This window comes from Patella vulgata, chromosome 1, assembly GCF_932274485.2.
Source record: "Patella vulgata chromosome 1, xgPatVulg1.2, whole genome shotgun sequence".
In the NCBI taxonomy this organism is placed as follows: Eukaryota; Metazoa; Mollusca; class Gastropoda; family Patellidae; genus Patella; species Patella vulgata.
Window position 1 is genome coordinate 17,367,794 of NC_065879.2, and position 16,553 is coordinate 17,384,346.

General features: G+C 38.0%; 1 protein-coding gene across 1 annotated transcript; it reads left to right on the top strand.

The window, feature by feature from the left end:
- The first annotated feature begins 3,562 nt into the window (after window positions 1–3,562).
- On the top strand, window positions 3,563–6,418 carry LOC130010236 (E3 ubiquitin-protein ligase TRIM56-like). Its single transcript, XM_050547506.2, has one exon. It carries the CDS (start codon window positions 3,607–3,609, stop codon window positions 5,056–5,058), a length of 1,452 nt encoding a protein of 483 aa, XP_050403463.1. The 5' UTR covers window positions 3,563–3,606; the 3' UTR covers window positions 5,059–6,418.
- The last annotated feature ends 10,135 nt before the right edge of the window (window positions 6,419–16,553 follow it).

The window sequence follows — 16,553 nt, forward strand, 5'->3', positions numbered from 1 at the left end:
TTTTATTAGTACACTTGTTCACATAATATATGCTAATATTTTAGTTATTAACCCTATCAACTCCTTAATTTTGTTATCTTTAAATCCATTCATTAAAGATACCTTATGGGAGATAAGATAACGAGATGGCAGTTCTCGCTATAATAGTTAAAAACTAGATAGTGTAAAGGTAATTTGCTGAAAATTTCAGTCAAATTGATCCACTATGAGCCGAGAAAGAAGCGGGTGAAATTTTGGCATAGTCTTGGTCATCATTACTAAAATCATTAATATAAACAGCATAGTCTCGATTATCCACTTTTTTGGATTTAATTATCAACGGCCAATAGCGGCATATAGGAATCTAATCCAGCCAACATCGAAGGCTAGCCTTGACATCGAGAGTTTATTATGGTCTGGATAAGTTAACTAATGTCTAATTGATAATTTAGATAACATTTCAGGCCTAAAGAAAGACTTGTAATAAGCAGATTTTGCTCTGGCATAATGCATGTTTAAATCACAATTGCTACTGTGTTAATACTTAAACCTTCATTGCTGTATGTTTTCGCAATGTTTATCATCTTTGATGTCTCATAACTTTTTTGATTGTAATGCAACAATTATGAATAATATACAGATTTGTGGCAAAAAAAGTTGTTTTCTTTGAATCTACTTAAAAAAAACTCTACCAGCTTATAATCCCTGTGACTTGTTTGAGGTCAAATGGAAAAGTTAAACTTATTTTTGAGGTCAAGGTCAGACAAAAAGGCCATGGTCAAATGTTTTTATAAAGAAGTATGAAATGACACGATCTATCTTGTTTCTTGTTTAAAAAAGCGGACCTTTTCTGGACCAACTGGCGTCATTTCTCATGTTAGGAAAGGAGTTTGGGTGGCCAAGTGGTCTATAGCAAGAGCTTTAGATCATAAGGTCTGTCATTTAGTCAAGTGTTGTGGTTCTCGTATCCAGACTTGTGTGTGATAGGGAGCAGGATAATCTGCCTAATTGTGTGGGTTTTCTCCCATTTCTCTGGTTTTCCCCACTGTCATTTAGTCAACTGCAATGGTAACGGCCCAAGGCTTGTATGCCCCATCCCCACCCCTACACTGTTAAAAACCCCAGCAATCGAATTCTTGAAGTCAAAATTTACCACATCTCTTGCATGTGAGTTTACATAGCTAATGTATATGTCTGCTGTAGATTTTGTTTATACATAACAGTAGCGAAAAGATAACATACCACTGTAGGCCTAAATACTAAAACTTTCATTTTTTTCCCCATTTCAAGTCATTTGCTCAAATAGCGTTTTTTTCGTCTCCACCATAACTCTCAATTCATTGTTTCTGTTGTTGTTTTTGTGTAGAAATGGGAGAATTAAAGATGGGTTCCCGCGTACAAACTCGGTGATTTAATGGTATACATGTACCAAAAACATATTCAAACTAATTAATTTGTCATAATTATGCTTCAAATCCATCTCAAACATTGTAATTGCGAAGGAATGTCCTGCTATTAAAATTCGATCAAACCAGGTCATGTGTGACAGTATTGGGTCTTTATATCAGGTTCTTGTCAAGACTAGTTTATCATCTTATAATACTTCTATTCTCTGCTTCTTCTAACGTAACTAGCTTGTGTTGAGAGAGCCATGTCCTAGCTCGGCTAGGCACGAGTGTGCCAACTCCCAACTAACTTACATTACATGGCCGTTGTCCGGTCTTAACTCCAGACCTGCGTGGCCTGTCCTGGCCGGACCTGTCTCTCGATTCGTGTCAGTCGATACATGCCAATCAGACAAAGAAAGTTTAAATAAAACATGCAAGCAAGTTACATAATCACATAGACCAAGAACTTCATGGATGTCGATAGCGAACAGGTGTCAAGTTGGCAGGAAGCGTCTATAACATCAGATAATCTGTGATTTTGTAACACATGTTTACGTCACGTCTTGGGAGTCAGAGGAGAATTCATGTGCATACATTAGACGATGTTGTCTTTAATCGCTTACTATTTATTACAAATATCGAATCCTAATTAAATTCTCGGATTATCCACTACCCGCGTCTTTTTCCGTCATTTTTATCTCAGAAAGTATTGTACGTTTAACTCTTCATAAAGTTTATCTACTTGTACATCAAGCGCTCAATGTTTGCTTGTGACCTTTGACATCACGCGTGCTGAAGTTCTTAATCGTCGGGCTGTTGATTAGGGGAACCCTTACATTTTTGTCCTGTATACGCTCCATGAGTGTTTTTCGGGGAATCCAGTATTTTTCTAGTAAGATTGGATATCTCTACTTTCCATATATACCAAAATTGCCATACTTTTATTGGAAATAACCACCCGATAAATACTTTTCTGGGAACCCATCTTTAAGATCTGAATCATCTCTTAGTAAATTAACTAAAAACAATCGCTCGTGACGTCAAATAAACTTATACGTCATTCTGCACTTATATCATGTAATTAAATAATTTTGTTCAAAATTTGTTTTTGTTATTTAATTGCCATTTGCCCACATCTTAGGGTTAATCCAACCAAAGCCTTAAATGGCCACAGCTCACTAAGGGTTTCCGCATTGACTTTAATGTTAATTCTGAGAACCCAACTCCCCCAACCCCACCGCCCACGTAGCCTAGGCTACCGATTGAAGCGTTCAGTTTAAAGTGAAAGTAAAACTAACTACTTTCCGGGAATTTCTTACACAGTTGTTATGACCTTGAGTGTAATACGCCAATAAACACACTAGTTAGTTGAGGGAGGTTTGGTATCGTGCGCATAAGTAGGACATTAAACCTTATTTCGCACGGTATACATAATTTACTAGTAGGACGCAAAAGATCCCCTGGCAGTTGGAATTCGATATAAGAGTAGGCAGTAGCGCCGCTGTCCGGGCAAAATTTCCCTCATAGCACACTGCATGGCGTAAGTAAACCCGTCTTTATTAGCCCAGTCGGAGCAGACACAATAGGACGTTAAACTCCATTTATTTTCGTTTCAGAACGTTAACCGTCGATAGTGTGACGTTTATCCCATTTCATGTCCTGTACCGTGTGTTTTAGCAGAAAGTTTAGCCCAATTTCATGTCATGTACCGTGTGTATTAGTAAGATGGAAGTTAAACCCCATTTCATATGTTAGAGTCGCCTGTCCAACCTCGTGGGTTTTCTCCGGGTCCTCTGATTTCCTCCCACTGCTAAAGACCCCTACTCGCAAGCAAATTATTGAAATAAAATTAAACCATGTTATGTTAGTCCCGAAATGACCTAATTTGTGTCGAGTGGACGTTAAACCCCATTTCTCTCTCTCTCCATTTCATATGTATCGCGTGTATTAGTAAGACGGTAAACCCTTTAACCGTGTATATTAGTAGGACGTTAACCCATTTTACCGTGTGTATTAGTAAGACTTTAAAGCCCATTCCATATCATGTACCGTGTATATTAGTAGGGCGTTAAACCCCATTTACAGAGCATACTAGTAAAGCGTCATAAATACATGTACACAAGATATGTAGAGATCAGACGCAGGATTTTAAACCTCCCTTATATTTTAAACGAGAAGTAAATGAGGTATTGCGAAATAGTTAGTCGCGGGTTGTAGAAACAGTTTGTCGTCAAAGGTCATGGAGGATAAACGTAATAGGGATATCTGTAGCATATGTCAAGAGCATTTCACCAAACCTAAAATTATTTCGTGTTTTCACACATTTTGTGAAGACTGTCTGGGGAGTCACATCGAGAAAACTGCAGAGAATTCTCGTTTTTCGTGTCCGGTTTGCCGGAAAGATATTGTTGTTCCCGCAGGCGGCGTGGCCGAATTCTCATATAATTTTTATATTGAAGAAGAATCTTTTAAAGTGGAGGCGAGAGCGGAAACTATCAACTGTGATATATGTGAGGACGGTGATTCGAACTACAGATGTATAGAATGTGGTCAGTATTTATGTGAATCTTGTAAAGATAAACACGATCAATTTGCTGGCTGTATCAAACACACAGTGTTCGGTTTAGATGATGAAACGGAAGTTAAACTCAAAAAGAAGAGAGAAGTTTGTACAGAACACGAAACAGAGGAACTGGACTTCTATTGTGAGACTTGTGCCGAAATCATCTGTATCAAGTGTTTGATGTCGAATCATAAAGACCACAAGACCCCTCAGTTGAAAGACTGTGCAGAAGCTGTGAAGGCAGAGCTGACCAAACTACAAACAGAACTCGAGGAACAATATACCAAAATTGATGGGTATGTAGCTTCCATTGTTACCAAGGTAAAAGTGATGAGAGATTCTAAAACTGAAACTTGTAAGAAGATCGACGAACAGGTACAAAAGATATGTGATGCTGTAACAGCACTAGGAAACGAATCTAAGAAGGAAGTTGGAACAACATGTGATGAGGAGGAACAAAAGATGAATAAAATAATAGAAAACATGCAAAACCTCACACGACAAATGGAACCTACTATTGAACATTTGAAACAAATTTTGAAAAAGAACTCTGTAGTTGAAAACATAAATGTTCTTCCAGAAATAAGAAGAGAAAAAGCAGAAAAATGTTCAACGGATTTAGCATGTCTGCCTCGTGTTGTGACAGAATACAGGACAGGTGTGGTCAACCTTGCCGGTCTATCTGGCTATCTTGGAGAGTTGTCCATTTTACGTGGTCCAACATTTCAACATAAATTCAGGTTGTCTAAACCTTCCAAAAGGCGGACATTTGAAAGTACAGTATACCGTGTTGAGGACCTGTCATGGTTTCTAAGAATTGCCACCCACGAAGACAGCGATCATGTGAATATAAGTTTATATTTATACCTAGGAGATCAACCAACCCTTAAATCAGTGACAGCTCGCATTAAACTAGAACTTCTTCAGGCCTCTGATAGAAAGAGATTATGCACTAAGGAAGATAACCAAACCTTTACAGGAGTAATGGGCTGCTATCGATGGGATGATGTACCAACAGTCGGGGAACATTCTGTTGGCAGTTTTCCTGTATCAAGGCAGAGTCCTCCAGAAGAAAAATATTTTCTAGTTCAGGCAAACGTTATCATCGAAAATACAAAAACAAAATAACTACAATTGTGTCATAAACTGTTAACTATAAATGAGCCGCTGTATTCGTAGACTAGTGTATGTATGAATATGTAACTCTTCCCTCAAATTAGAGGATTGTTTTGTTTTAAGAATTCAGGGCCTATAAAGATAATTACAAAATAAATATTATTGATAATTTGATAAACATCTGTAATAAATCCACTCAAACAAAATGGACAGAGTGGTAATCTCCCACAATGCAGTTAATGAAGCTTAAAACAAAGACTTGGATCTCGAGTCACCTTGACATTAACTAAGTTTGTCCAAAACATGGCAATGGTGGAATCATTACAGTTGCATGATTAGCAAATGTTAATACAGCTTCTGGATTCAATAATTAAATTAGTAGACATTGATAATTTTTTGTATGGTTTAAAAAAATACACCTAATATAATATTAGTGATGGCTACAATTATATTAATCCCGATTTTTGTTATCATTACATTCATTATTTCATTCATTCTAATCTAAAGCGTTCGACTTTACGTGAAGTTGAGAATCATAAATGGAACTCCAACTTGCAAGAGTTGTTTTTTTTTCATATGTACGCCAGCGTGTGCGCGGGATCTCGACTTTTCATGCCAACCGAACGACCTCAGAACCTCTGTCATACACGACTGGAAAACCTCGGTGAACTTGTGTCCACCTAACATGAATCTTAGATATTGATTCAGTAGGTATATATAGTTCTTTATACTAATGTATATCAAATATTTATATTAATTATTAAGATAGGTATTAAGCAATCTGAACAACAGACCCAAACCACCTGCAGAGACCATTTATTTTTCGAACGTTAGTTACGTACGAGTTAGTAAGCTAGTGATAGCTTCTGGGTACAAAAATGTAATCGAAGCAATACAGACAATAACGTTCATTCTTTAATAAACCCAGTTCGACTTGAAATAACTGTAGATTTTATAAGTGAGCGAGTTTTTATTTTTATTTTCGTCGCCTAATAATTCATTATGTATATTATATATTATGTCTTTTGTGCATATTAGTATAATGTGAAATAGTTTATTAGTACGCTTGTTCACATAATATATGCTAATATTTTATAATAAGTTTTTAATTAATATGTGTTTCTTATATACGCCCGTGTACATTATAGCTCAGTCGGCGCAGAGCAGTAGGATGTTAAACCCCATGTTATTACTTTCATGTATACTATTATAATGTGAAATATTTTATAAGTACACATAATACATGATAATATTCTATATTCAATAATTAATAGATGCTTTGCATTTTATGTTTTAATTGTGATTTTAATGTCTTTATTGTATTCTGATGTTCGGGTTTTTTTTAAATACACTATTTATAGATTGACTTTCCTGAGGAGACTTCATTATTTTACATTTTTAAATGTAAATACAATAATTCTTAAAAATGCACCTGAATGTCTGTAAGCGTTGTTTTCTCTATAGCTTTATATTGACCAAAGCGACACGGGAAGTGGCAGAAATAGAACACCATTTAATCATGGCTGTATTATATGCTGTATATAGACCTTAAATATTCACACCTTACTACCCACAGTGTAGTGGAAGGTCATCTAACATTATATACTATTCAAAAAAAGTAGGGGATATTTGATTTTGGGGGCATAATACTAAAATATGCAAATGACTATACGAAAAAAGTCACTATAGAACCTAACAGAAGAAACATTTCCAGTTACATGTGACGCCCAAACGCACCAATAGCTACCGCATGGAATGCAGGTGATGCTTGGGATCATCATGGGGGTCCAACCCAAGATTTGCACGACTCTGACTTTGAATGTTACAGTCATTGTGGCATTGAATTCCAGGGTGGAAACATCAGTTTAATTGTTTTAGTGACCAGAAAACAAATTTTGATATGCGTCGGCTTACCCAAAATGAAAGGTTACGTGCCCTTGGCATGCTACAGATCGGCACAACACAGGCTGTTGTGGCGCGGACGATGAATGTTTCTCAGTCTGTCATAAGCAGGCTATGGTCCAGATACCGTGATACACAATCTGTACAGGACAGACCACGCTCAGGTCGACCAAGGGCGACAACTCAAGCCCAGGATCGATTTATCCGTACCTTGGCCTTGAGAAATCGTGTCATCACAGCAAATCAGATCAGCGCTCGTCTTCAAACAGACACTGGTGTGAGAGTGAGTGGCCAGACGATTCGGAATCGACTGCATAGGGGTCACCTTCGCGCCCGACGTCCTCGCGTGATCCCTTGTTTGAGAGATCATCACATTCAGGCAAGACGTCGTTGGTGTAGGGATCGTCAACACTGGGATAATCGACGCTGGAGCAATGTGATGTTTTCAGATGAGTCAAGGTTCACTGTTGATTTTTTGGACAGACGTAGGAGGGTGTGGCGTCGTCGAAACGAGCGCTTCCAAGACGTTAACGTCATCAGACATGATCGATTTGGGGGTGGTTCTGTTATGGTGTGGGGAGGCATCACTGTTGCTGGAAGAACGGCTTTACATGTTGTTGCAGGGCGTGTTACAGGCCAGTACTACCGGGACAACATCTTGGCAGTCCATGTTGTGCCGTTCGCACGACGTCATGGCCGCCGTTTCATCTTCCAGGATGACAACGCAAGATGTCACAGGGCCAGGATCGTTACAGGTTACCTCCAACAACAGAACATCACCACATTACCTTGGCCAGCACTGAGTCCCGACCTCTCCCCCATCGAGCATGTCTGGGACATGCTTGGACAGAGGTTACGTCAACGTCAACAACGTCCTGCCAATGTCCAAGAACTTGCTGCTGCGTTGCAACAGGAATGGGACAATCTGGACCAAAATGACCTTAGACGTCTCATTAGGAGTATGCCACGTCAGATCAATGCTTGTTTGGCAAACAGAGGAGGATTTACCCGTTACTGACTTGGTTGTGATGCTGTGGTAACTTTGCTGTTTGACCCCGGGTATCATTTTACCCTTATAATGGTCAGTCTGTGCCTTACTTAGTCTAACGATCATTTGGAATAAATCGATGAATGTGAACTTCATTTCATTTTGTCATTTGTTTCTTCGTCAGTTTCATTAGGTGACTTTAATAACACTTAAAAATCAAATATCCCCTACTTTTTTTGAATAGTATATTATTGTCAATTCGTGTTCACCGCTAACAGACTGTATGGTGAATTGTACCGCATTCAGCTTGCATGGGGTCCTTGGCTGAAAATGTCGCTAGGGCCCTTGCATTAACAGTGAAAAGGGTGAATATTCTGGTAACTGTCAGTCACTCTCATACAAACATAATTTGTATGTCAGTATCGTAGATTTACATCCCACTTCTACCTCGTTGCCAGTTGCAACCTTTGATAAAACTGTCCTGTTTATTTCCAATAGAGAGAGAGAGAGAGAAATGGGGTTTATCGTCCACTCGACACAAACTAGGTCATTTCGGGACTAACATATGGATTAATTTTATTTACATAATTCGCTTGCGCGTAGGGGTCTTTAGCAGTGGGAGGAAACCGGAGGACCCGGAGAAAACCCACGAGGTTGGACAGGCGACCCTATACTTCTTGCCACGCAAGCGAATTATTGAAATAAAATTAAACCATATGTTAGTCACGAAATGACCTAGTTTGTGTCGAGTGGACGTTAAACCCCATCTCTCCCCCCCCCCCCACTCGAAGGTATAAATGATAGAAATCTGTTAATTAGTTCAGTTGGCTCGCTAATCTGGGTGTCTTGGTTTCGATCCTGGTGTTGGCCGAAAAAAGACTCCTTGTTTTTCCAGCGTGGGTTGCCTGGCAAGAGCATCTTCCAGTCGTTCGGATGGGACTAAAACTCAAGATCGCGTGTACACATTGGCGTGCACGTAAAATAACCTTTTGAGATTTGGAATTGCTGTCATAGCACACGGTATGATTTATGCCCGTGTTCATTAGCCCGGTCGGTGCAGAAAAGTTAGACCTTAAACCCCATTCCATTTCATTTGTTCAGTTTAATATTCGCCTGAATCTACTGTATTAATTCACATTATCTGGGTGTGTTAATCCGAGTGGATGGGCATTGATTCAAGTAAACAGAAAACAGAGTTAGGTAGCTATCGTTACTTGTAAAAGAAACCGCATACTGCCAAATAATGTAAGAAACGACCAATTAGCACCACGACTGGATAATGAAATCAAAGAAAATTGACGATTTCAAAATGGCGACGTACAGTCAATTTAAGTAAACTTTTAAATCAATTTATAAGGTCTACGAGTCAATACAAGGAGTGCCGATGGGATCACATATTGGAGTTAAATCGAGGTCTATGAGTCCATATAAGGAGTGTCGATGGGGTCACCTATTGGAGTTAAATCAAGGTCTACGAGTCAATACATGGAGTGTCGATGGGGTCACCTAGTGCGAAACTTCTTGGGGGCGGCAAATTATCTATGTGCATACCAGAAATCCCCTTATATTATTTATGGACAAGCCTCCTTTGGAACTGAGTTACCAAATCACCGACCTCCGCTTTGACTAAACCTGTTGAAACCCGTTCATAATACAGCAAATAGAGGGGGTAGAATTATGATTTTTTCCAAAATATATTATAGTAGGGGTTTTTGATCAAATGGAGGGTTGAAGGGGAAATAAACATAAATAGTTTACATATAAGTTGATTTAATGAATAGTTGTTTAGATAAAGAAAGTGTTAAAAGTATAAAAAAAATTGTATTTTAAAATTTCTTTAATCATAAATCAACTGAGCGTAGGCACTGAACAAAGCAGTTACGATATGCAGGGGTGGGCAGGCGTCACTGAAATTTTTTACCCGGTGCGCCACATATGCTAGTGAGAGCCCCGAGTCGGTGACGATCTGGGATATTGATATATCTCTCCAGAATTGGGTTCAGTGATGGATAATGGTCGAAGACTGTCCATTATGTAAATAGAAAGAACAACTGAAGTCTTTCTTTGTATTTATATAATGGACAGTCTGAGGCTATAACTTAAAACATAGCACCATAGAGATATAAATAATGGATAGTTTTCTAAAAGAACAAGCCACAGAAATAATGGATAGATTCTTAAAACAACATGTACATGTGACAAATCACTGCATTCATACAATGCAAGCATACACAGACAGTCCAAAATATTCATTTAGCAAGATATCGTCAAGTGGAGACGACATGTTTGTAACAAATGTTAATGATGAGAATATTTGTGATACGCATTTGGATACTGATTACATTGGGTGATGTACTCGATATGGAAGATAAAAGCCACAAAAATTGTGATGTACTTCATGTTGGGGATATTAGCCGTCAAGGTGGTGATGGAAAGGATGCTCACGAACATTATTTAGTAATTTAGATATTGATAATATTCTTGTGGTTAATATGGAGGGTATTATACGTCCAAATTTTGATTTGAAATTTAATATATACTTTGATATAAGTGACAGTGACACAGGATCAAAGGGACAAACTTTTGTACGAAATTTGAACTCAACCGTCATCGTCATTATGGTGTAACGGTGATATATTTCAACTTTAAAATCGGATAAAAAAAATTGTGACCTGCACAGGTTCCACAGGCTAAAACACGATTTTTTTCGGGTTTTTTTTGTTCAACCAGGGGCCATATTCCAGGAAGTTACAGTCCGATATGCGCTAATATCGCAAGGAATCAAGTTCTTTGGGTTATAAACATGCATGTTCAGTTTCATTAATATCGGATAAAAATTGTGACCTGTACAGGTTACACAGGCTAAAACACGTTTTTTTTCGATTTTTTTTTTGTTCAACCGGGGACCAAAGTCCAGGAAGATACGGTCCGATATGCGCCAATATCGCAAGGAATCTAGTTCTTTGGATTATAAAGATACATGTTCAGTTTCATCAAAATGGGATAAAATTGTGACCTCTAGTGTGTACAATCAGGGGCCACAATTAACGAAGACACGGTCCCATACAAGCCAATATCGAAAGGAACCGAGATCTTTGGGATACAAACCTGTATTTCAAGTTATGACCTGTAGATTGTCCACAAAAGGAATGTCAACGGACGGACATTGGCGACATCAGTATACGTCCACATGAAAATGTTAGCGTATATTCAAAACGTGTCATCGATCATACCTATAAACAGACCAGTGACATACAACAGGCGGATTTAACTTGAATTCTTCATATAGGAAACAAACCAAAATTTGCTGAAACCAAATTAGACAATATGGAAACGGTAAATTCTACACATCGACAAACACGTGAAATCAACATTCGGTCACGTGAGATTTCGATAACTATGCAGTTTTAAAGTAATTTCATGCACTGTAATTTAATTTGTTCAGAATAAATTGTCCCAAAATACATGTTCATTTTTTAGATATGTTTCTATTATTTTTAAAACTGTCCATTATTTTTAGTTCATTATTTTTTAATAAATAATGGACAGTTTTATAAATAATAAACGATTGTTTAAGAAAAGTGTACATTCTCCTATAGACTGGTTAAAAACATCAAAGGGTGACGTCATATCTATGTTTTAACGAATTGTAATAGCCAAACTGGAAAGGCAAAATGACTTGTTAATTTGGAAAATAAACGTTTACAAGGTTTCAGTGATGCAAACCACTGATGAACGATTTAGAATCAAGAAAAGGTCCGTTTTTGTAATTAGCCGAATAATCCAAGCAAGTTTTCTGAAAAAATCTGGAATGATTGATTTATGCCTTTGAATTGCGATACGCATAGCCGATCAAAGAAAAATTGTATTATGGAATGTTTATAGGAAGTGTCCAGATATCGGCGTGACGACATTACATAGAATGTGTGCGTCTGAGTATAGTAATTACTACATCATTCCTAGTATGCGATATCACCCTAATTGGAAGCGGACATCAACGTTTATCCGTTGTTAGCCGTTTATAGATATGTATTTAATTCGCGATTTTCGTTGTATTTGTTATCATGGCTTATCTGATCCCTGGTTGAGTTAATTATTACATCTTCAGATCCAACTCCATAAGGACCAATATGGCCACCTTCTTCCTCTTCCATCGTTTGTTTAGTTTTATTGTGTGTTTCCTTGGTTACCAGTAGATCCGGTAGAGCCTTGTCTTTGGTTTCTTTAAGAAATAAACCAGCTATTCCACTTAAGATGAGAAGAACACCCATTATCACAAACGGTGCGATCCGGTTCTTGCTCTAGGAATAAATTAAACAGATTTTAAGGGTCGATCTGCCAGTATTAAAGTTAGATATAGAGTTATTGGTCAGTGATACCCCCATTGGTGGAAGCGGGCGCCAATACCTACGAAATGAAATGTGGTTTAACGTCCTACTTTTCTGCGCCAACTGGTCTAATAAAGACGGTCGTTCGCCATACCGTGTGCGCTACGGCCTACTCTTATATCGAATTCCAAATGTCAAGGTTCCTTTATATGCACGCCAACGTGTACACGGGCTTAAGACACAAACCAAGTCGCAATGATCAGTCTTGTTCTTCTTAGTGTTTAACGTCATTTTCAAATGAGGGAAATATCTCCGACAAGTTGTCTTACTTTCTTAGAGCACGCGCAGGGGTCTTTCCTGTGGGAGGAAACCACGAGGTTGAGAAGGCGCCCCTATCTCCAAGCCACATAGGCTCACACCAAGGATCTTCCGTAACGTGACCGGCGCGGCGCAGACCCTTTTGCCGTCAATTAATCAATCAAGCTAATCTATTTTTTGGTGTTAGCTTACCATGATTTGTAATGTGCTAGACCCAGTCAGTTTGAGCCACGGCATCAGCAGTACCGTAGCATAGCCTGGCTTTTGTTCCCAATTATTCAATCAAGCTAATCTATTTTTTGGTGTAAGCTTACCACATTAAATATGTAGGGTGCTAGAACTCCGCCTACTTGAGCCACGGCATTAGCAGCACCATAGCCTACACATCTACAAAATAAAACATTTAACATGCATTAGCAGCACCATAGCCTCCACACCTACAAAATAAAACATTCAACGTGCATTAGCAGCACCATAGCCTACACACCTACAAAATAAAACATTCAACGTGCATTAGCTGCACCATAGATACACATCTACAAAATAAAGAGTATAACTTGCTTATGATCAATCGGAATTCTGCGGTAATATGTGCCGTGTGTAGAATTTACTCTTGGACATACAAATGGAAGGGTTAACTCAGAAGAACGAAGGGTTCGTTTCCCAACAAGATTTAGGAGTGACGCCAGGTTAAGCTTGCATTGGGCCCTGGCTAAAAATGTCACTGGAGCTCTTGCATAAACAATGAAAAATACAGAGATAAGACTAGTCTGGAAATCGCTAAATAATCTACACGGGTGAAATAATTCGATGAAAAGTCGATTATTTTCAGGGGTTTCCTTTAAATACGATGGACGTGGATTTGACGTTCTCGTAGATAGAAGTTGGTAATACACATTAGTCCGAAAATTGTACAAATTTATTTGTTATCATACTAAAAAGCACAATATAAATCGCTACCTAAGGGCTAGGGTTTTATGCAGGGTTAAGGGGAGCTGACTGGGCGGAAGCCAGGGACCCCGATATTAAAGGAACCACAAAGTTAGTTCAAAACATTCATTGTACCATAAATAAATATGTCGTTTAACACGGGGAACAGAAAATATCGCACCGTTTACAGACTTTTATATAAAGCATATAGTTTTGTGCCAAAGAAATATATCAATCTACCATACTGAGTGTGAAAGGCAATGACTAGACTGTTGATACATGGACCCCAGTGACATTTCCAACCAACGGCCCCGTGCAAGCTTAAAGGAGCTTAATCGCTAGTATTTTGGGCCTGGAAATTGGCACAAATGGGTCGCAACACATATAATAATGTAATATGAATTTGTATAAACTGTTTTACATTCAATAGTTTCCATTTTACTGTGAATTGTCATCAGTTATGTTCGGCGAAATACGCCAGAAGTCTCAACCGAAAGACAGTTTCTAGCGTCTGGTTATTCCAGTCAACATCGATAGTATATATTGCGCATGCTCTCCAAATAAGAATATGACATCACCGTTTGACATGACTTGTGGAATATGTCTAGCCTCATTCTTTGAGCACCTTGTTACAAATGGCGCTGAAACGCATTATGGTACACGATTCGTGTACCAATGGTAAAATGTTTATTTTGTCTTAAATATTGGATATCAGAAGCCCATCTTTTCCAGGTAAGACCACAGCACCAATGCTGAGTTAAATTGCAAAAAAAAATCGTGTTTTCAATGTCGAAGATTTTGGATGATATTGAGTTACGGACTTAGCTAATTTAATATGTCCCTGGTTATAGTGCTAGGATCAATGAGAAAATACCTGACAACTGTTGGATAACTCTCATACGTAATAAGAAATAAACCCAACGTCGCTCCTCCCACATTTAACATAGCTACAAATGACAAAGCTGTTATAGCTGTACTCTTAACGGTGTCACTTGCTGAAAAAAATACATGTTAAATACAACATATGACACCAAATGTAAACAATAAACACAAAACGACAAACAGAAACATGTGACATCAACTATACCCACCACAAATTTTAAGAAAGCAACATGTCCATTGGCTGAATTTGTACAGCTGCATTCATAAAATATTTTTTTTTTTTTCTCAATGAAATGAAATGGGGTTTAACGTCCCACTGTTCTGCTCCGACTGGGCTAATGATGCTGGGTTTTCACAATAATTTCATAAGACCCCAATTGCCAAGCAATTTGCTGTCAACTTTGAATACATAACGCCAACTTTAAACATATTATGCCGTCAACATATGCCGTCAACACATGTCAACTTTTAAAAACATGGTGTCAACTATAGACAAATGGTGTCAACTTTAAACACATGGTATCAACTATAAACACATGCCGTCAACTTTAAACACATGACGTCAACTATGTACATATGGCACCAACTTTGAACACATGATATCAAATTTAAGCATGTGACGTCAACTATAAACATATTATGTCAACTTTAAGAAACATGCCGTCAACTATAAACACATGCCGTCAACTATAAACACATGACGTCAAGTATAAACACATGACGTCAACTATAAACACGTGACGTCAACTATGAACACAAGAGTTAACTATAGGAGCTTTTACGGGTTTCCATTTTGACGTCATTTTCGGTCATGCGCAGACACTGGCCTTATTCGTAGACTGAAACCCATAGGCCAGTGTGTGTTTTTTTGTGAAAATACCGTCGTACATTAAGCTTCTTTTACATAAAATGGAACTGAACGCCATTTCTATATACGCGTTAGGTTTACCGACTGATGCCAGAAAGCGATATTTACAAAAACTTCGATATAGGAAAGATACGGCAAGTTTACCAGACCCGTAATTGGCCGTTTGCAATTGAAACAAGTGGATGACTGACCCGTGCTCAATGGCCCGAAGTAGAATTAAGTGAAGTTTATTACGCATTTTACGGTCAAACAGATGTTATATATTAATTAACACAAAAGATTTAAATGGTCTATCCTATTTACATTCAACTGCCAACTGGACAGTTCTTTGCGAGGTTGATATATCGTCTGCTATAACGCATGCTACGACCCTACTCGACACAAAACACGGTACTATGTTGGTCTTTGTTTGGGGCTGTCGACTTGAAAATAATTCCAGCTAATAATACTATAAATAGTATGCAATATGCAAATAAGATTGTTTATGCATGCGTGCTGTTAGCCAATAGCTATTGTAAATTTCCCCGCGTTTAGACGGCTCTAACCAATGATAAAATAGTTGTTTGGTGCACGGGGTAAAACTTCAGCCATTTTTATAAATTTTTCTCTTGATTGATGGGATATGAATAACAGAAAGAATAAAACGACGATCAAGTTGAATCTGTGAATATTTTTAAAACCGTTTTTTTCTGTTAATTGTTGTCACATAAATCCTTTTGGCTCAGCTTTTGGCACTCAGTGAAATTTTAATCCAATCAGTTTATCTTGCTGCAACCAAGAAGAAGAACGATGCATTTGTGTCCATTTTATCAATTTCTTATTCAGTATTTGGTTCAGAGAACAACTGTTGAATGGAAATATGTAACTGGCCTCAGTACATTCTTTACATCGTGATTAGTATTTGTTCTCTTTTTTTATTAGATGTGGTATGATGTGCTACGGTCGTGCTTAAATTTAAATTCTTTCGTGGAACCGCAGGTCAACATCTCTAATTACCCATTCTATAATTTACTCTTATGCTCTATTTCATGGCATTTTACAACCAAACAGATGTTATCTATTAATTGTTTGCAGTAAAATTAAAACAAAACATATAAATCGGCTTCATACAGCAATGCATCTTTGTAATGCTTTTGCGTACTGCGGTCAACTGGGCCGTGTGCGAGCTTGACATATATCGTCTGCTACAACGCAGTATATCGTCATTAAAACAAAAAATTAATAACTTAGACATGATTTGAAATCGGTAATTTATTTCGAATGCTACACGCAACTTAAAACAAGAGTGGCA